The sequence below is a fragment of the Capra hircus genome, chromosome 6 (genome assembly GCF_001704415.2).
Source record: "Capra hircus breed San Clemente chromosome 6, ASM170441v1, whole genome shotgun sequence".
In the NCBI taxonomy this organism is placed as follows: Eukaryota; Metazoa; Chordata; class Mammalia; order Artiodactyla; family Bovidae; genus Capra; species Capra hircus.
In genome coordinates this window covers 22,745,739-22,768,256 of record NC_030813.1, presented here as the reverse complement: position 1 = coordinate 22,768,256, position 22,518 = coordinate 22,745,739, and the positions used below count along the sequence as shown (strand labels likewise).

At 40.7% G+C, this 22,518-nt stretch overlaps 1 protein-coding gene across 2 annotated transcripts in view; it reads right to left on the bottom strand.

Annotated features, from left to right (window-relative positions):
* The window catches only part of SLC39A8 (solute carrier family 39 member 8), an 82,474-nt gene that overhangs the window by 42,753 nt on the left and 17,203 nt on the right, over positions 1–22,518 (bottom strand). For both annotated transcript variants that reach the window (XM_018049267.1, XM_018049266.1), the window contains exons 3-4: positions 8,440–8,602; positions 1,821–1,990 (exon numbers count right to left, since the gene is read on the bottom strand). In XM_018049267.1, the coding sequence (XP_017904756.1) occupies positions 1,821–1,990; positions 8,440–8,602 (333 nt within the window). The remainder of the gene's footprint in view (positions 1–1,820; positions 1,991–8,439; positions 8,603–22,518) is intronic.

Here is a 22,518-nt window from a genome sequence, read left to right as displayed (position 1 = left end):
ATCCAGAGTCAGATTTTTAAAGCAAATATGGCAGCTCATTTGGATTACTGTTTTCACAAGAGATCTTCTTGAATGTAGAGGATCCTAGTAAGTCCTACAGAGATAAATTAACAACAGAGCTCCAGAATAAAGAAAAAATTTAAGATACCAGGCACACAGACACACACACACACACAGACACACATACACACACACAATGATAATGAAATAATGCATCATTTAAAGAACATAGAGCAAGAGCTAGAGTTTGAAATTATAGAGTCAAGAAGTTGTAAGCAGATAAGAATTACAAACTTCGAAGACACCTGGGTTCTTGTTCTACATTTGTCTCTGCGGGGGAGACCTCATGTCACATTTTCATTTCAGTAGCTTCTCTGGACCTATTTATACAGTGCAAAAATGACATAAAATACCTGCTCCATATACCTAACACAGAGGGTATGAAACTAAAATAACAAAGGGGAAGTAATTTTGCCACAAAAGGAATAATTATGTAAATTGGGGTTATTGTTAAACAGATAGATTCTTTAGTGTTTACATAATTATTTGAGCACATCCATCCATAATTCCCTAATTATCACAGAAAGGCAAAAAAAATATCTTTAAGTGCTACTGAAGAAGTGTCTTATTTTCCTAGTAGACATTTTTATGTATTATTACATTTTCAACAAAAGAGAAAACTTCAAAATCATAAAGGTACCATCCTCAGTTCACAAACAATATCAGTTTAATTTAATTTGACCCACAAATCAGATGAGTTAATATATATGCTATATTAAATATGGCCCATGAATAATATTACATGTAATGTTTTTATTCAGAAAGTCTGAACTCTAATCCTGGCCTTGTTACTGATTGTAAGTGATTTAATCTCCTTGGACTTTAATTTTTGCAATTTTGGATTTTAATTTTTGCATTCGAGGGTTTGAAGTACATGTTCTCCTAGGTCCCTTCTAGATATAATAACAATACTAAGACTTTAAGAAGTTACATCCCCACTTTCATAGAGTTGTAATTTTCTAAAAGTTATGAGCTGAAGGTGGTGCCATTTTCTCTCTGTTTGGAGCTCCACCTTTGTGTGTACATGGGCTGGAGTAATATCATCCACGTGGGTATGGATTTTCTAGTTCTCCTCTGTGGCTCCTTCCTATTCATGTCTTTCTCTCCTTCCCATCTCTCTTCCTCGACTCATTCTCCTCCCTCCGTCTCTCTTCCCTATATGACCACATTATAGATTTGAAGTAAAAAGCATATATCATGTGCTGGTCAACTCTGGACAATGGCATCTGTAACACATTTTCATTAAAGGAAAAAATAAGCTGCTATTTATTTATCGGCCCTCAACTGATTTTTTTCCACAGTCAAAAAAATAAAAAAAGAAATGAAAAGGTTTGTCAACCTTTTTCTAATATGTCCTCTGATCTACAGCGGTCGTAAACATATGAAGGAATTTTGTTGTATATGTTTAGTAAATCAGATACCGTGTGCTCTCCAGAAATAAATAAATAATAAGTACAGAAAATCAAATTTGCTGGATGTGCGACAGAATGGAGTTGTTGAGGCCCTCCAAGGTGTCCCAGGCCTGTCTGAGCACATCCTGGTGGCTAGCCACTCAGAAGATCAATTTTCTCCCTGACACTGACTTCCCCAGAGTTTGGGACAAGCTTTTCCATTTGCTGTGATTCAGCTTTTTCTTATCCAAAACACTATAAACCAGACCATAAACTGCTGCAAGAATTATGGAGGCTTAAAATGTACAAAGTGCTGAAACATTTAAAAGCAACAATTATTCACAGAAACAAACAGCCCAACCTCCTTACCTCTGGTATAAGTTGGAAAATTGCATTTGAAAATAGAGTCCCAATGGCCAGCCCCACAAAATAGGTCAGAATCTTAGGGAAATAAGATTTCTTTATCAATGGAGTCAAAACCAATCCGAGGAGAGAAGCCAGATTAATAATTGTCACTGACAGGAATCCGTATCCCCAAACTGTGGGTGAGAGGGAAAGAGTGGAAAATAATCAGCACAAGGGAGCAAACGACATCTTACTGTACATTAAGCCTGAAATGTGTTTCTTCTTTAAAGGCTTTTCAAGGAGAAGATACGGGGGAATGAGTGCAAGACAGGGGTGGAGATGGGTGGGAGTGGTTAGCTTCAAGATGACCATAGTTGCTGACACTGACCTGGTCATAATCACTCGTCTGCAGGCGCCTGTGGACAGCATCTCCTTGGGGGAGGTGGCACCTCAGCCCCCCGCCCGGGCCTCCAGGGAGCCCCAGCGTAGTGAGCACTCAGGAAGGGAGCATATGGCAGCGGGGGAGAGTGGATACCTTGCACAACTCACCCCACTGGGCTCAGACAAAGGTGAAAATATGCTATACACATAGATGGGGGTGCATTCTTCATATCTCCATCCCCAGGGCAAGACACCCTAGTGATGCTTAATAAATATTACTTAGAATGAAATGATTGGATGGCATCCTAAGGTCTTTAGCCAATGGTATGCATGACCTTTGGGCCTCAATATCTCCTCGGTTATCTTAGAGGAGATGGAAGACAAAATGGGAATGTGAGGAACAGCCTGTGTGAACCGTGCAGGCGCCAGGGTAGGACAAGCTGAGACAGAAGTTAGCCCCTGGAAGTGTCTGACACTGGCTTTGCCCATGGCCTCACTCCCGGCGTGCAAAGGCCAGTGTGAAAGATTAGAAAGCTGCCTCTGAATTGTCACTTCTTTAAAATGTCCAGAAAACATTTTTAAATGTTGGGGTGTTTTTTTTGTTGACACTATCGTTGGGGTACATGTTGGCAAGTGCTTGTCATGCGCCATGTACCGTGCTAACTGACTAGCCTGTATTAAATCATTTTATCCTCACAAATCCCTGTGAGGTTAGTCCTATTACCTCCTTCATGCAGTTGGAAAAACCAAGGTACGTGGAGTTTATTTGAATTTATTTAAATTGCCTGAGTCATGTGAATAGAATGAGATTTCAAACCCAGCCCAGTCCCAGGACCCATATTCCTTAGCAATATGCTTTATTACTCCTTGGAGGTGATCTAATTTTTAAAAAGCTCGAGAGACTCAACAAAACAGTGAACATTTTATATTGTGCTTCCTGCAGACAGAATTGTTCACCATTATTCTAATGACTCTAACTACAAATAAACAGTCCTAGCAAACAGAGCCTAGAATGTAGACCAAAAGGTGGTTTCTGCCAACAAAGGGCTTGAACCATTGGCTTGGGGAGGCTAGCAGGAACACATATACACAAAGCAAAACAAGGTAGCTTGTGCTGAGCACCATATGAAAAGGACAGATAATAAATGCTACAATGTTACCACAAAGATCATCACAGCACCCACCATGCCTTTATCTTCTACAGATACTTTCCTATCAGTCCCAGACTCCTGACCATCCCTGCAGAGTTATCTCACCAGACTCCAAAGATCCACCTTGTTCCCATTTGTTACCTTATCGCCTAATGCAATACTACCCACGCCCCTCAGCACTTCCACTTAGAGAAAGTTCTCAACCCCACCTCTTCCTCCAGAGTATAATCTGTGTGGGTAGCCCTTAGCACAAACATCCTTCTATCCCATCACTCGCCTACATGTGTTTATTCTTTCGATAAATATTTATAATCTAATCAGGTAGACAAGATATATACACATTGAAACTAAACTCAAAAAATCAAAATGCAAAGAATTTTTGGAGTATCAAATAGAGGCAAAGCCACTACACGTATTAAACTCATCAGCTTCCCCCTGAGATATCCTATTCCACTACCCTTGTCCACTGTTTCTATAAACAGCAGAAGCATCAGGATCGATTTCAATTTCTCACTCCCTACAGTCAACTCCAAACACAATCAGCAGCCAAACTCAATCAGTTCTGCTTGAGATATTTCACTCATTTCTCCATTGCATTGCCTGTGCCTTGAGTTCCGGCTCTTGTCATCTCCCAGTCTTCATGGGCTGCCTTATGAGAGCCTTCCGTCTTGTCTTCCTCTCCCTACTTGACACAGCCACGAAACTCATGATCTGAAAACAGATTCCGATCACCTTGTGTTCCTATTTGCAACTGCCCTTCATATAAACTGCCACACAACCTCGACAGTCTTGTTTATTTCCCCTTTATCAACGTGGCTTTCATGCAGACACAATGTTTTCCATATACAGAATATCTTTGCACTGTGGTTCTTTACCTAGAAACACCTTTCTGTCTTCATTGCCCGACAAACTCACACACGGCTCTCCAAACTAATGACAAGACCTCCTCTCCTCCATGAAGCCTTTCTGGCTCCTCCAGGCAGCAATCTCTTGCTCATCAAGTTTCCCAGAGCTCTCTGAAGATATCTGGGTCATTTGCCATTTCTTGCGTGCCACTATCATTTTATCACTTATATATTTGTCTGCTTCCCAGGTGGCGCTAGTGGTAAAGAACCCACCCGCCAATGCAGGAGACCTAAGAGACACAGGATCGATCCCTGGGTCAGGAAGATCCCCTGGAGGAGGGCATGGCAACCCACTCCAGTATCCTTGCCTGGAGAATCCCACGGACAGAGGAGCGTGGAGGACTACAGTCCATGGGGTCACAAAGAGTTGGACACGACTGAAGCAACTTAGCATACATGTATGCATATTTGTCTACCAATTATAAGATTTTCAAGGACAGGGCTATGTTTTATTCATCCTCAGAGCCTAGAATGTTGCCCAGCAGATAGCACACATACCTTGATGAATTAATGAATGCCATATTTTCAAGGCACAGCCTAGAACTCTGTCAAAAAATACCAGTTCATTTGCTGGTCCAATGTTTCTAACCTTCCTTACTATCACTGTGCACATTTATTGGAACCACCTGGGGAATGGTGGGAGTGTGAACCATTCATTACACTCCAGGCACACAGCATAGCTTTCCCTTCATGTTGTTAGGGCATTACTCAAGCGGAAAAAGATCTGTTCATCCACTCAACTTGAGCACCAAAGAACGAATTAATATCAAAATATTCCTTGAACCTCTCAATCTACACATGGGACTCCCTCTAATGATCTGTTTCAGAGAAAATCCTTTCTCTCTGCTTCTCAGTGAACTCTGAAGGATTATTAATACATTTTCAAGGAATATTAGTAACAACAGCTAACATTTACGAATGCCCACAATGTGTTAAGACTGTTCTAAGAATGTCACCTTTTCAAACTCATTTAATTCTTTTATTTCATAGAGTTTTTAAAAGGATAAAATTAAACCATTTAACCCAGTCCTTAACGTCTTAAATAAATATAGTTGTTTTTTTTTTTAATTTAGTAAGTAGACATGATATAAATTTTAGTTCACCTGGCTCACTGTTATACAGCAAAACAGGAGTCAGGAGCCCTGGGCTCTCATCCCGCCTTAGGTATTGTACCTGAAGGAAGCCATTTAACCCCACTGGAGCACACACTTATGTCACCAGTTGTATTACAGAGTTGGACAATGTGATTTTCAGGGATACTATTAAGGGTAAGATACTATTATTCTTATCTGTTATTTGAATTGAATGGCATTCTGTAACTAAAAAAAAAAAATGAGGCAACTTTGGACCATTAACTTACTGCTAAAATGTAATTAATCTCCTAGAGAATTTAATTCACCATCAGTTTATTGTACTCATCAATATGAGTTTATAAAGCACATGAAAGGCAATTGCAAAATCACAAAATATGAGGTCTCAGATTACATGAAACTCTTTTATCTGTTCACTGAAATATCAGAGTAAATGTACTCATAAAATCCTGGTATTATGACTCTCTCAGTTCAGTTCAGTTCAGTTCAGTCGCTCAGTCATGTCCAACTCTCTGAGAACCCATGGACTGCAGCACATCAGGCTTCCCTGTCCACACCAACTCCTGGAGTTCACTCAAACTCATGTCCATAGAGTCAGTGATGCCATCCAACCATCTCATCCTCTTCCATCCCCTTCTCCTCCCACCTTCAATCTTTCCCAGCATCAGAGTCTTTACAAATGAGTCATGACTCTTTGGCTTGCTTTTATTTTGGTTTTTCATTCCTTTGAATGAGCTCAAAACTGTCTCTACATTAAGTAAACTGTTATATAAAGAATCCAGGGCATTTCATTATTTAAAAAATCATTTCTTTGTTAGAAAAGAATAGGCTTACATGGAGGCCGAGGAATGGAGTCAACCTCTGAGCACGTGTATAAGAAGAGCAAAGGCACACTCCTCCTACTTTCTGCCAGGCACTGTTCTAGGCACTTGCATATGTTAGCTCACTTACTATTTCTAACAATTCTATAAGGAAAGTACTATTACTATCTCCATTTTACAGGTGAAGCACAGAGACAGGCTGTGTAATCTTGAGCAAATGATTTTGAACTGCGTCTCAGTTTCCTAGGCTGTAGAATGGGACTAGCTGTTCCTTCATCATTTAGTTGTCCAAAGATGAATTGAGTTAACACATAAAAGAATTTGGAAAAGTAGCTGTTACAGTAAGCACTTCATAAAAGTTGGCTATGATCATTATTTTTGCCTTGTTATCCCTGTTACTTATATATACACAAAGGAATCCAAAAGTTGGTAAAAATAGGCACTTCCTTTGTTGAGGCTTCCCTTTTCTTCTCCATTTTTACTCTGTGTTCCCTATCTCTTTATGTCCTCTATCTATATCCACATTAGATGTGCTCACTCAGACCAGTGGCTCCAAAGACCACTAGGATGACATCTCCAGCCTCAACCTAGTCTCTGGATGTATGAATCCACTGTCTACTGGACATCATGCCTTGTGGGTCTACATCCACAGCTCACACTAATCACATCAAAAATACACTCAGCACTCGCTTCCTCCACAACAAAATGCTCCTCCCCAGGCTTGTCCACCCCAGGATACAGGTGCAACCATTTATACAGTTTCTCTGGCTCAAATTTCATTCATCTTTCCCTCTCACACATCCAGTGCAGAGGGCAAACCACATTAGTACCATCTCCAAAGTCCACCCTGAGTGCCCACATGCTTTGACGATCAGTCATCTGACTCTTTCTGACCTCATGGACTGGGATGTTTTCCTGGTGAGAATACTGGGCTGCCATTTCCTCCTCCAGGGGAGCTTGACGACCTAGGGATCGAACCCACGTCTCCTGCATCCCTGCATTGCAGGCCAATTATTTACTGCTGAGCCATTGAGGCACTGGGGAAGCCTCACTGAAATCCATCCTGAATCTGACCATATCTCCTCACTTCTCTCCCACCTTAGACCAAGCCCTCATCAGGCTAAACCCCCCACCCCTGACCCATTTCCTTGCTTCTACTCTTGCCCCGTAACAACTTATTCTTCAAACTGCAAGTAGAATAATCTTTTACAAATCCAAATAAAATCATATCACCCTCTTGTTTAGAACCCTACAGTGTCTTTATACTACATTCAGAACAAAATTCAGTTTACCACACCCCACAAGCCCTCCCTATCTGGCCCCTGGCTACCATCTCCTTCCACTCTGCTTCCTGCTCACTGTGCCCAGACATGCACGCTTTCTCACTGATGTATAAGCACATGCCAAGATCATCCCCAAGCTTATGCTGGTATTTCCTGGACCAAGAATTCTGCCCCCCAGAGAAGATCTAGCCATGGCCCTCTCCCTCCCCTCAGTAATCCTTAATAAACAGAAAATAAAGGAACAAAACAAAAGAGAATTAAAATACTCACGTGGGCCAGGTAACAATCGGAGAATACCATGAAACCGCAGAGTTGGCAAACAGCCCCAACAGTTGGTTTATCTCACTCATGAAAGAATTCTTCCACACATTTAATTAAGTATGTGAACTATATAGTAAGACTATACTCGCTTATATTTTAAATTTTCTTTACAATTGTTTTTTTAATGCAATAATCTATGGCAACAGTACTATAGGCACTTAAAATAGTCAGTGGCATTTTCTTTCATTTTTGAAAATCAAAGCAGCAATAACTCAGTACCTTAAGATTTAATTTAGAATCATACTAGCTCCCTTTTCCCTTTACTGACAGTGATAGATAAATTGACAAGTTTTAAAATAATATGATAAGCACAAGGTAATAGAAAAGGATCAGTTACGACCCAAATAGTGAATGCAAATAGTGTAATGTGCCATCCAATGTACACAGCATAAAACGTACATTGTTTAAAACGAGACCAAATTTTATAAAATTTTCAACTGGTACCAAGTAAAACGTTGACTCCATAAATAGAACAGCATAACTTTTGAGGCATAAATGAGTTCTAGCTATGCTTACTCTGAAAGATTTCCAGAATATAAATTGGTTTTTGTTTGGTTGGTTGTTTTTTTTTTTTAAACCAAGGGATTCTGTGCAGATTGATTCAGAGCAATAAAGCAGAAGTATCTTGATTTCATTTCAGACTAGCCCACAGATTTTCCCAACAAATGAGAAAAAAAACTTCCAACATACCCTCTGAAAGACTTGGTTTTGTTTTGTGTTTGAGCCTTTCCTTGCAAGGGTGAAAGTTCAGTTGCTGTAAGACTGCTGGACAGATGACAGAGAAGTTTGAGCTGGTGATCTGTGTAGCATTTGAAAACCCATGAAGGGAAAAGATCTCTTCAGCTGATAAACACTGAAACAGAAGAAACAAAGTACACATATACGTGTCAACACAGCCAAGTCTGCAAACAAAAACACCATAAAGAGACACAAAGTATCTTCTCCAGACACTCAACATTACTTTCTATACACAGTTCAGTTCAGTTCAGTCGCTCAGTCGTGTTGACTCTTCGCAACCCCATGAATCACAGCTCGCCAGGCCTCCCTGTCCATCACCAACTCCCGGAGTTCACTCAGACTCACGTCCATCGAGTCCGTGATGCCATCCAGCCATCTCATCCTCTGTCGTCCCCTTCTCCTCCTGCCCCCAACCCCTCCCAGCATCAGAGTCTTTTCCAATGAGTCAACTCTTCGCATGAGGTGGCCAAAGTACTGGAGTTTCAGCTTTAGCGTCAGTCCTTCCAAAGAAATCCCAGGGCTGATCTCCTTCAGAATGGACTGGTTGGATCTCCTTGCAGTCCAAGGGACTCTCAAGAGTCTTCTCCAACACCACAGTTCAAAACAAGCCTACTGTAAAAATGTATTGACTTCTATAATTGTGAAGCAAATCACACCTCTTTAATGCTAGGAACTAGAAAAATGGCCAAAAAAATTTTTCGTGATCAACAGTCTATCTATAGCAGCGAAAATATAAGAAGTTTGGGGATTTCCAAGATTTAAAAAATATTAACAGCGAACCAATTCACATAAAGAGCTCTAAAACAACTTTATATCCTCAGTCTTCCATCTCTGTTTTTCTTTAGTTCAAATAGGTATTTCATGGAGGCTACTGAAGTGGCTCAGTATAGCATTTCTTATAGACAAACACACCTGGTTCCCTTATAATTTCATGATTAAGAAATTCATGCATCCTAGACTAAAATAATAAGAATCTTAATACGTAAAAGTTGTTTTAAAACATGTCTCTAGAACAAATCATTGTTTGCTAAAATATTATTATTCTCAGTGATGGTGGGTAGCTTTGCTATATCATAGAAAGTTTTGAAAATGGTGCGAGGCTGTTGATAAATTCATTTAACTATTAATAAGGAATAGAACCTGCATTAGAAAAAAATTCTCTTCAGAAATAACTTTTTAAAGTATCAGTTTACTCAGGTATATTTTAACTCTAAACTTTCTTCTATATACTTGCATTATTAAGATGAATATAAAAGAAATTAAATGTGTTACTACTGCTAATAAATGTTGTAAGAATTACAGAGCATTAAAAATACCCGTTCACTCAAATAAAAAAAATTATATCTCTAGTAAGTGCAAAGAACATTTCTTCACATCCTTCAGCCAATATTTCAGCCCCACTAAGACTAGCTTCGTTCTCTGGACTGGATTGTGTCCTCCCCAAATATATACATTGAAGCCCTTCGTTGTTGTCGTTTAGTCGCTCAGTCGTGTCGACTCTTTGCAACCCTATGGACTGCAACCCACCAGGCTCCTCTGTCCATGGGATTTTCCAGGCAAAATTACTGGAGTGGGGTTCTTCCCGACCCAAGGATGGAACCAGTCTCTCAGGGTCTCCTGCACTGCAGGTGAATTCATTACCACTGAGCCGCTGGGGAAGTCCTGCTAAAGTCCTAACCCTCTACAAAATGTATGAAGTTGCCAAACGCTAAGACTCCAATTGCCTTAAAGAAAATGCACATTCAGACAACTTTTAATGCTGAAATATGTACCTAAAGTTGTTCTTCATTCAAGCCAAACTCTCCTTTGGTTCATAACAGTGAGAACGGTGCGCCATCCCTAGAAGAGGTGATAATACACTCAATGCTCTGTTAATAGTCTTTCCTAAGGTCAAGAATAGGGGATAATGAACTAATGGAGGGAGAAAAACAGCTTGATGGCCAACCGGGGGAGAGAAAGCGGGTATAGTTTATTCATTACCATGAAGACATCTAGCAGTATAATTGCAAGGTTCAAACATTACAGAGTCCAGGGAACTCCCTGGCAGACCTGTGGTTAGGATTCCACACTGTCAATTGTCTAGGGCCTGGTTTCAATCCCTCTTTAGGGAACTAAGATTTGGCAAGCTACAAGGCGCGGCCCAAAAAAAAAATACAGAGTCCATGTGACTCAGTTGCCCCATTGCATGATTCCAGAAATAAATAGGTGTAGAAGTAGAAACACAAAGCTGCACTGTTTCCCTGCAAGGAAATGCCTCCAAAATAGGAGGAAAAGGGGAAGTTGTGCATAGATAATGTGCAAAGTCTTCTCAGAATTCACAATCTAAGACTTCCTAAAACTTGATGACTGCTAAACAGTTCCTTTTAGACTCAACTGTGACGCATTCATGGATCAGGAAATCCACTTACAACATCAGAGTCAGCATTTTGTAAGTAAGAAAACACAATATCATAGAAACTGTGGAGTGTATCACATAAAACAAGAATAAGTATTGCTTAGTCAAACTTTCCCTTCAGCTACACTTTCTACATACCAGACACATGGATATTGGACCACAATATAAAGTTCATTTCTTACTATAAATGGCAGTCAAGAGTTTTAAAGCCACTATCCTTATGGATGCCAGACTGTCCATTGTAAATCACTAAAGACACTCTCCTACATACAGTTTTTTAAAAAAATGCAGTCAAGAATATAAATCAATATTGTAAGACAGCTGAGAGTCTTGATCTGTGCTGAAAGAACAAAAAGGTAGTGAGACAACAAAACTTAAGCTTTGCTTTATGATTTTAGAATGAGGACTATTAACAGTGTGACAAAACTGAATTAATGGCAGGCCTGCTTCATTTAAAGTGGCTATATATTTCAGAAAACAGCGACTGCCAGAAAAGGTGGGGGGCGGGGCGGGGGGGTGGAGTAGGTGTAGGGGATTAAGAGATACAAACCTCCAGTTATAAAATAAATAAGCCATAGAGTTGTAATATACAGCATAAGGAACATGGTCAATAATATTGTCATAATTTTATGTGGGGATAGATGGTTACTACTTATCACTTCATAATGCCTGCAAATTTCTAATCACCAAAACTAACATAATCTAATATAATCTAACATAATATAATCACCTAAAACTAACATAATATTGTATGTCAACTACATTTTAACTTTAAAAAATAAAAATAAAGGAGTTATGAGTGAAAATTAATTGATTTAGTTTAATTAAATATTAGGTTGGTGCAAAAGTAACTGCAATTTTTGCACTGTTGAAATTTGACATTTGATACTGGAATACATTCTTAAATAAATATGGTTATGTTATATAACATTTTAATGCACATTTCTCACTTTATGTTTTTTTGCCAATGACTTATGGCTTGCTGTTCATTTTGTATTTATTTTAGACTATGGAAATAATGTTAGACAGAAAACAAATTCAGGTCATTTTCTTATTCGAGTTCAGAAATGGGTAATAAAGCAGCAGAGACAACTCGCAACATTACCAAAGCCTTTGGCCCAAGGACTACTAATGAACAGACAGTGCAGTGGTGGTTCAAGAAGTTTTGCAAATGAGATGAGAGCCTGGAAGATGAGGACCACAGCAGCTGGCCGTCAGAAGTTGACAACCACCAACTGAAAGCAATCATTAAAGCTGATCCTCTCACAACTATACAAGAAGCTGCCAAAGAACTCAATGTTGACCATTCTATAGTCGTTTGACATTTGAAGCAAAGTGGAAAGATGAAAAAGCTCGATAAGTGGATGCCTCACGAGCTGTCTGAAAATCAAAAAAATCATCATTTTTGAAGTGTCATCTTCTCATATTCTATGCAACAACAGCAAAACATTTCTAGATCAGACTGTGACATGCAATGAAAAGTGGATTGTATGTGATAACCAGTGACCACCAGCTCAGTGGTTGGACAAGAAGCAGCTCCAAAGCACTTCCCAAAGCCAAACTTGCACCAAAAGAAGGTCATGGTCACTGCGGTGGTCTGCTACCCGTCTGATCCACCACAGCTTTCTGAACGCTGGTGAAAAACCATTACATCTGAGAAGTATGCTCAGCAAATAAATGAGATGCACCAAAAACTGTAACGCATGCATTCAGCACTGATCAACAGAAAGGGCCCAATTCTTCTCCATGACAACATCTGACCGTACATTGTGCAACCAACGCTTCAAAAGTTGAACGAATTGGGCTACAAAGTTTTGCCTCATCTACCGTATTCACCTGACCTCTGGCCAACCAACAACCACTTCTTCCAGCATCTCTACAACTTTTTGCAGAGAAAATGCTTCCACAAACAGCAAGAGGCAGAATATGTTTTCCCAGAGTCGGTCAAATCCCAGAGCATGGATTTTTATGCTACAGGAATAAACAAACTTATTTCTCGTTGGCAAAAATGTGTTGGTTGAATGATTCTTATTTTGATTACTAAAGATGTGTTTGAGACTAGTTATAGCGATTTAGAATTCACAGTCCAAAACCCCAGTTACGTTTGCACCAATCTAATAGCTACCAGCAAGTGGAATGCAAACCGCTTTATACTGCACCTTATTTGGTTTTAAACAATACGGATTTTTATGGTGCTTTGAAATAACAAAGTTGAACCTGACACAAAGAAAGCAGTTGTCTAAGAAAGGGCAGTGCTTTCCAGAGGAGAGATAAACAGGATGAGCGCCCAGGGCCTGGGCAGAACAGAGTGACAACAGAACCGGCAGAACCACTGAGGAAGTTCAAACATCCTCTCAAACACACCCCTTCTCCTCCAAAATAAACAATGAATGAACTATAAAACTGGTGTGACCAACAGGGGCTCCTCAGAAAACAGCTCAGGGTGATTAACCTGAAGAGTATCTGCTTCCGTGTGCTTTCACGGGCTCCTTCACATTTCCGTACTGGCTGTTCTTTCCACCCATTTGCTCTTACAACACTGCTGTTCTCAAGACTGCCACTCTGAGGTCTGCTGTGGCCCTTTGAGTTTTGTGCAAAAAAAGCTGCAGACTGCAACCAGCAGCCGTGCTAAGGCACAGTGGGCTGGGCTGACTTTTTCCTAAAGGCGTTTTCTACATGTTGAGTTAAACTCCTACCTGCGTTAAGACGATCTCAAAGAGGTCTTATACACACAAAGTACCAAATACATGGTAGCGGTCAAGGGACTTAGATGCATCTCCTTAATGAGACCCCAAATTATATTCAAAATCATTTTAGCAGATAGTTCCATACATGTCTTCTTCTGCTTCCTCCACTCCACCTTCCACCAGAGCTGACTAGTGAGAAGTTGTTTTGTTTCTCTTCTAGACCTATCTTTGTAGGGATTCTGGGGACCGGTCCAAAGAGAGGACAGGGGAAGGTTGAATGATTAGGGCAAGTTCCTCTCTCAACATTTCACACAGTGGAAATCTGCTTATACTAAGGTGCCAAGGAGTTAGGCAAGACTTGAGATTACACAGCTCAGATAAATAAACAGACTCCTCCTTGACTAAACTTCAGTCAGGTTCTTCTAAGTCCTCTGGACTTCCCTGTAGCTCAAATGGTAAAGAATCTGCCTGTGAGGCAGGAGACCAGCACTGGGAAGTTCCTCTGGAGAAGGGAATGGCAATCTACTCCAGTATTCTTGCCTAGAAAATTTCATGGACAGAGAAGCCTGGTAGGCTACAATCTGTGGGGTGGCAGAGAGTCGGACATGACTGAGCGACTCACAGTCCGCCCAGTCTAAGTCCTCTAGGCTGCAGCTTTGCATCCATCCTTGTATGGCTGGCGCTGCCCAGTTTTAGCAAGAATGCTGCTAAATATGTTTACAGAGAATCCCCTGTCCTTACCATGTGACATTATCCGAATATCCTCAATATCTGGTGAAATTCCTCCTTCCTCACCCTAATATCTGATTAACCTGGCTTTAGCAGAAACCCTGTTGGGTCTGTTTAGTCAAAATCCCTCTCTGCCTCTGATGTTTCCTCTCAGTAGTTTCCCATCCATTGATCCCCATGCTGCTCTTGGCTATAAATCCCCACTTGTCTATGATGTATTCAGAACTGAGAAGAACACTGTTCTATACCAAGGTACTTTTCCCCTATTGCAATAGTTCTTGAATAAAATCTGTTTTTATTACCTTACTATCAGACTTCTTTTTAACAATACCAAACTATGTATAATAACTGTACTACACATCACAGAAATTTCTTTCCTTCAATCAACAAGCATTTATTGCTTCATAAATTCTGGGTATTACAGTGATGGGAGAAGCTGAAGGTGGAGGGACACTGGAGGGTGACAAGAAAGAAACGGTACAAAGAAAAATAAGTCATTATACTTTCCATCAGGAAACTTAAATAATTTCGGCAGCAATAATTCAGATACACCAGTATCTCTAAAACCAGAGAAAAAATGATTAATGATAAAGAACTATGAGAGTTCATACAAAGCAGAAATAATATGCAGAGGAAATAGTCAAAAACAACTCTGAGGTCAGAACTCCAGGAAGTAGAAATAGAATGTTGCTACTTGTGGGATTAGAGAACCTAGGAACAGAGAGGTATCAGAAGGGTGGTGGCAAGTTTCATTTTAGACATTTAAAGTTGCAATGCCTGTTTGTGGGACACCACGTGGAAATGATGAATGAGCTTTCTCTGGGAAAGGTAGAGGCCAGAGATCAAGATGTGACTGTCTTCTGTAAAGAGGTAACAGCTAAGTGGGACTAGAGGAGATCGTCACAGAGAGAGTACAGAAAGGAGAGAAAAGCTTTGAGAATACATATATGATTTGTGCAAAAGCAGGAAAGGAAGTCCGTGAATAAGATAGAGCAGTTCAGTTCAGTTCAGTCACTCAGTCGTGTCCAACTCTTTGCAACCCCATGGACTGCAGCATACCAGGCCTCCCTGTCCATCACCAACTCCCGGAGTTTACCCAAACTCTTGTCCACTGAATCGGTGATGCCATCCAACCATCCATTCTCTGTAGTCCCCTTCTCCTCCTGCCTTCAATCTTTCCCAGCATCATCTTTTCAAATGAGTCTGTTCTTCGCATCAGGTGGCAAAGTATTGGAGTTTCAGCTTCAGCATCAGTCCTTCTAATGATTATTCAGGACTGATTTCTTTAGGATGGACTGGTTGGATCTCCTTGCAGTCCAAGGGACTCTCAAGAGTCTTCTCCAACACCACAGTTCAAAAGCATCAATTCTTCGGAGCTCATCTTTCTTTATAGTCCAATTCTCACATCCATACATGACTACTGGAAAAACCATAGCTTTGACTAGCTGGACCTTTGTTGGCAAAGTAATATCTCTGCTTTTTAATATGCTGTCTAGGTTGGTCATAACTTTTCTTCCAAGGAGCAAGCATCTTTTAATTTCACGGCTGCATTCACCATCTATAGTGATTTTGGAGCCCAAAACAGTAAAGTCTGTCACTGTTTTTCCACTGTTCCCACAGTGGAAACAATGGAAGTGGAAGACAGAGCAAGATAAGCCCAAAACACAAGAAATAATTAAGGCCAGTGAATCGCTTTTGCCTGTCTGAGATCCCTTCTCCATTATCAAGGAACAGCTCACCTACCTGGGATGGGAGCCTCCCTCTACGTGATGTAGCTGTGACTGACCAGAAAACATAGGACCCAGACTTGTCCACTCTCTGGTGGAGCCACTGAAGAAATTTTCTTCCACTAGGATTGCTATGGTGGCAAAGTGGCCAAAGGGACCCACAGACTGCCTATGGGTCCCTTTGGCCATTTTCCCATCATGTGAATGAAGGTGAACTAATAAGCAGAGAAAGGTAGGTATCCAATACAAGCACTAGTCTCCTGGATACATCTGCGCCTAAAGCTGGTTCTGCCCCCCTTGACTCCTTGGTTACCTAAGTCAAAGAATTCCTTTTTTGACTTAAGCTAATTTCACTTAAGTTTCTTTCACTTACAAATGAAAGACTCCTAATTGATACTCAAAGTAATTATTTAAAAGACACTTTGGGGACTTCCCTGGTGGTCCAGCTGTTAAGACTCTCAACTTCCACTGCAGGGGGCACAGGTTTGATCCCTGGATGGGGAACTAAGACCCCATGTACTTTAGGATGTGGCCAAAAAAATAGATACAAATCAATGCAAAAAAAAAAAAAAATCCATGATGAACAAAAGAAATCAAAAACATAAGATACTTTTAAAGCTAGCAAAGGAAAACTCCTGGTACATCAGAACCTGACTGAAAGCAAAAAAAAAATTAAAAAATAAGCTTCTCCATTCTTCTTCCTTTTCCCAACACATGGGTTCTCTTCTCTACTTGGCTGTTTAGTCAAACGGCATCCACTAAATAATACAAAGCAATAGGGACCATCTGATCCTGCACACATTAAGCCTAGGCTTTCACGTTACACCAGAAATGAAACATCATCCCATTCAGGAGTCACCCCAGTGGTGGTTTCAGATTCTGTTTTTGCACAGACTGTGATTCTGTGGAAGCTGAGCAGCTCACATGCTGAACAAGGACTGTGCTATAGGCGTAGCTGAGCTCTCAAATCAAGGAGAGTAAGGGCCTCCTAACACATTTAGATTCAGTGATGATCAAAACTAAAATGCAACATCAAGTTCAGTCAGTTATTCCAGGCTGTCAAGTAACTGAGCCACACAAACTTTAAATTTCATTACAAAGTCCCAAAGGGACCCAGAGGTAGAACTGGGGTTAGAATTCAAGTCTGAAAGAGCCCTATCCACCTTCTTTTCTCTTAGCAACTTTTCCACCCTGCTCTGCTCTGTGACAGCTGTTGTTTTTCATTAAGAACTACAGCTAGCCTTCTGGAAATGCCACACATACAGCTGAGAGGAAAGTCGTGTAATCTCTCTCCCCATTCCCCAGATGAATGACAGGTCTCTTGTCCTTTGAAGAGATGCCACAGTTAAGAGGCTGAATAAGAATCCGTGCAAACTCTGAATTTATTCTGCTCTCATAAAAGCCACTTCCACTTCTCCCTCACTTTCATTTATTCATTCATCAGTCACAGGTTGATCAAATTCCTCTGGGCCAAGCATTCTGGTAGGTGCTGAGAATAAGACATGGTTCCATCTTCAATAAGCTCACCATTCAGTAGACAAAACATAGATATGGATAACTATGGGCCTCCCTGGTGGCTCAGACAGTAAAGAATATGTCTGTAGTGTAGGAGAGCTGTGTTCGATCCCTAGGTCGGGAAGATCCCCTGGAGAAGAGAATGGCAACCCACTCCAGTATTCTTGCCTGGAGAATTCCATAGACAGAGGAGCCTGACAGGCTATAGTCCATAAAGTCGGAGACGACTGAGTGACTAACACTTTCACTTTCACAGATAACTACAACAATTAATTGCTCTAAGTTGATATAATAATAAAGACACATGCAAAGTCTTGTGAGGGAAGAGGTCAGGGAAGGCTTCTTGAAGGAGCAGATACATGTGCTGTATCTGAAATGTTAGTTCAATGCTTCTGATGACTGGAAGATAAGACCTGGGTCAAAAAAACTCACCTAAAGCAGAACTCAGTAATATAAGTAACTGTGTGATTACTTGACAAATGAATTTTATAAAGAATAGTTATTATAGGAATTCTGGCCAGTACATAAAAGCTATATGCTTAAGATAAATGTATAATCTATTTTAATCCCCACATCAACTATCATAGTAAAGTAGATTTTAAGAGAAATCTGGGATATAGAAATCATGTCTTAGAAAGGTAAATTGTCCAAGATTAAACAACTTAAAATTCAAGCCAACGCTTTCCTGTGTCTCCTATGTTTAGGTGGGCTGAAGGAACACAAACAATGAAAGAAAGAACTATTTAGACCCATCAAGGAATGCATTTACACACTTATCAATAGTGTATAAATGTGACTTATAGTGACTTGAATCATCAAGCTAAATTACTCTTAGACCATATTTAGCATCCTATCCAAAGAGAAGGACTTCCCTGGTGGCTCAGACAGTAAAAGCGTCTGCCTACAATGTGGGAAACCCAGGTTCGATCCCTGGGTCGGGAAGATCCCCTGGAGAAGGAAACGGCAACCCACTCCAGTACTCTTGCCTGAAAAATCCCATGGACGGAGGAGCCTGGTGGGCTGCAGTCCATGGGGTCACAGAGTCGGAAAGAGAGACCTCAAATATAAACATCAGCCAAATTCAAACATCAGTCAAGTTTTCTTACCATGATGAGAATTAAGAGGGAAATGGGAACGGGTCATGACTTTTGCCCTTCCAATAAGCCTTCCTTATTGTCCATCAGCCTCCAAGAAGCTCATCACCCCAAACACCCAGTGTGGCTGGGCAGGTGCAGCAGCCACACTGAAGAGGCAGCCAGCCCTGACTGGGCACAGCACCCTCCACCACCTGCCGGCGGCTGCTGACGCAGCCATGACACACCCCTGCGGCACGATCATCAAACCTAGAATATCCAGAAGTGGATATTCTTTGCTTTGCTTCCCTGTCACTGCTTTAAACCCAGTATTCTTACAGTTCAAGCAGAGAAGTCAGCTTATTGATTCACCCACCTAAGCTACCATCGTATGACCATAAGACGGGAAGACCAGGAACACTGGTCTCAGATTGTTAGGAATGTATCAGGAAGAAGAAAAGATGAAGATCTAAAATAAATATTTAATGGGAAAGAAGCCTCTGGAATCCTCGAGCACGTATCTTAGTAATGTATTAACGACTGCTATTACTATCAATATTAATACCGTGTGACTGACACACAGCAAGGATCAGCAAACACTTGTTGAATAAATGTAGTAAATGAGTGAATTAACCCCTCACCTGTCTTCACAGCAGTTTTTAAAACCAATTGCCAAACTGGTTTTTTCATAGTTACTTAAACAAAATTATACAAAAAGCAAAAGAAGTATAGAAGATGAAGCACACACAGCAATGTTTCGAATATTATGGCAACTGGCCAAAGATCCCAAGAGGACAATGTAAACATGTCAAGTTTAAAAAGGTGATTTGAGTTGAACAATCGGGAGGCCATTTCTGACCTTGAAAACAGTGAACGGTTCAATTAACTTTCCCCTTCGGGGGTGACTGCACAAGAGCCGGGAACTGGTGATTCAAATGCTCCATGCTGGTAGTGGAGGCTCTAAAGTGGGGGCAACTGCAGGCGTCACTTCCAGGTTTGCTTATGACGCAACAGAGGATCTGCCCAGCAGTTACAAGGAGCTCCCATCACTTCCAAGCCGCCGTGATATCGCCCAGCGTGTGTATGTTCTCAGTCACCCTCTACCAATCTTCTCTTGAACTTTTTCCCCCTCTTAATTTCCTCTTTAAAGCTGAGTCACGATTATTTCACCATGATAAAAGAGTTGTCTACAGTTTGAGAAGAGAATGTTCTGGAAGGATGATCTTCTAAGGTGTTAAGAAGTGGCTAATCAAGTGATCCCAGCTCTGTTGCCCCAAGATTTGTTCTTCTATTTTCCCTGCTGGTTTTCCTACTGAGCCATGATGGTACTGGAGCACTCCCCTCCCATGATGTACACATGTGTGTGCACGCTCAGCGGCACTCTCAAAGCTCTTCCTTAAGAGAAGACAAAAAGACCCTTTCCTGGATATATTATTTAAAGGAGAAAGAGGTAGTAAAGAATCTGCCTTCAATGCAGGATACCCTGGGGAAGGTTCAATGCAGGTTCAATCCCTGGGGAAGATGCCCTAAAGAAGGAAATGGTAATCCATTCCAGTACTCTTGCCTGGAGAACCCCATGGACAGAGCAGCCTGGTAGGCTACAGTCCATGGATTAGCAAAGAGTCAGACACGATTGAGTGACTAACAAACACGGTCACTTTTCACTTTAAGGGGAAAAAACAGATTACTACAGAACAATGTGTATAAAATGATACCACTGCAAAAAAAAATAATAATAGTAATACCACTGCTATAAACCAAGTTAAATAAAGTCCAGAGATACATGCCTCAAAATGTTAACATTTTTTTATCTCTGGGTGCTGAATTATGGGCAATTTTTTTGTTTTTCCTTTCTGCTTCTCTATGTTTGCCAACGTTTTAGACAATATGCACATATTCCAATTTCAATGAGGAAAATAAAGTCAAATCATTGGGGTTTTTTAATCTTTTTCCAGATTCCTCCAAATACAGTTAAGACATGCTGATATTTTTTCCTTTTTTTCTTTTAATTTTTACTAAAGCAAAAGAAATTTTAAAAGTTTTGATACACTCTTTAAAAGAGGCTTACAAAATTTTCTGACTTGACCACAGCTACCTACAAGTTTCTCAGCCATGCCCCACTCTCCATGGAGTTTCTCAAGGTTCTCTCACCTAAAAGCCCACTGTAGTGTCAGAGCACAAATAACCTGGATTCTTGACTTCCTAATCCTGACCTGCCTCCAGGGGTAAGGAGGTGGTTCCCTAGGCCTCCTCCTGTTTGTTGTTAGGAACAAAAGGTCTTTTCAGTTCAGTTCAGTTCAGTTCAGTTCAGTTGCTCAGTCATGTCCAACTCTTTGCGATCCCCTGGACTATTGCATGCCAGGCCTCCCTGTCCATCACCAACTCCCAGAGTTTACTCAAACTCATGTCCACTGAGTCAGTGATGCCATCCAGCCATCTCATCCTCTGTCGTCCCCTTCTCCTCCCACCTTCAATCTTTCCCTGCATCAGGGTCTTTTCCAGTGACTCAATTCTTCGTATGAAGTGGCCAAAGTATTAGAGTTTCAGCTTCAGCATCAGTCCTTCCAATGAATATTCAGGACTGATTTCCTTTAGGATGAACTGGTTTGATCTTCGTGCAGCCCAAGGGACTCTCAACAGTCTTCTCCAACACCACAGTTCAAAAGGATCAATTCTTCAGCACTCAACTCTCACATCCATACATGACCACTGGAAAAACCATAGCTTTGACTAGACAGAGCTTTGTTGGCAAAGTAATTAATGTCTCTGCTTTTTAATATGCTGTCTAGGTTGGTCATAACTTTTCTTCCAAAGAGCAAGCATCTTTTAATTTCATGGCTGCAGTCACCATTTGCAGTGATTTTGGAGCCCCCAAAAATAAAGTCAGCCACTGTTTCCACTGTTTCCCCATCTACTTGCCATGAAGTGATGGGACCAGATGCCATCATCTTAGTTTTCTGAATGCTGAGCTTTAAGTCAACTTTTTCACTCTCTTCTTTGACTTTCATCAAGAGGCTCTTTAGTTCTCCTTCACTTTCTGCCATAAGGGTGGTGTCATCTGCATATGTGAGGTTATTGATATTTCTCCCATCAATCTTGATATATTAAATAAATACTTAATTTTTCTTAACATTAACTTCTATGATGGCAAATATCAATAGCTATAAACTACACATACTTTAGTATATTGGTGTCTTCATGAATTTTTAAGACCATAAAGGATCCTGAGACCAAACGTTTTGGTCTTGGGCATAAGAACAACAGACAGGCCTTTACATGCCACTTAACTGACAAGTCGGGAATTTCAAACCAATCTTATTCCATCAATCTCTTATTCTGTTTATCTTTACCCCTCTCCCACACACAAGACTATCTCTACTGAAATGTTGGCATTATCACTCTTCTGCTCAAACTAAGCCCCTTCATACACACCAAAACCAACCAAACAAACACTTTTCCTTCTGCCAAGAGTCTAAAGAGCTAAGACTGAAGAATTATCTGTCTCCAACCTTCCTTGCTCCCTTTGCCCTCCTCCAAAAGCATACTTAAACTCTCAAACTCTCTATTTTAACCAAGCAGTTCTAATGTCATGTGTCTTACTTTCACTGTGACTTTGCCTGCCCTAAGATCCCTAGAATTCTGAGATACCTCCTCTCAAAGGATCCAGCTTCTATCTGTTCTACATTCGACCCCCGCCCCACTGCCTCTGCTTAATATCTCTATGCTCTCCAGACTCCTCCACTCATAGAACTTACACAGTCAGTGCTTATTGCATGCTCCCTTGTATTACCATCTGTTCATGAAAACGAGTATCTCTTTAATAAGATCATGAACATCTAGAGAGGAAGGATGTGTTATTTCTTATCTTCCTCTACTTCTAGCAAAGCTTCAGACACAGAAGACAC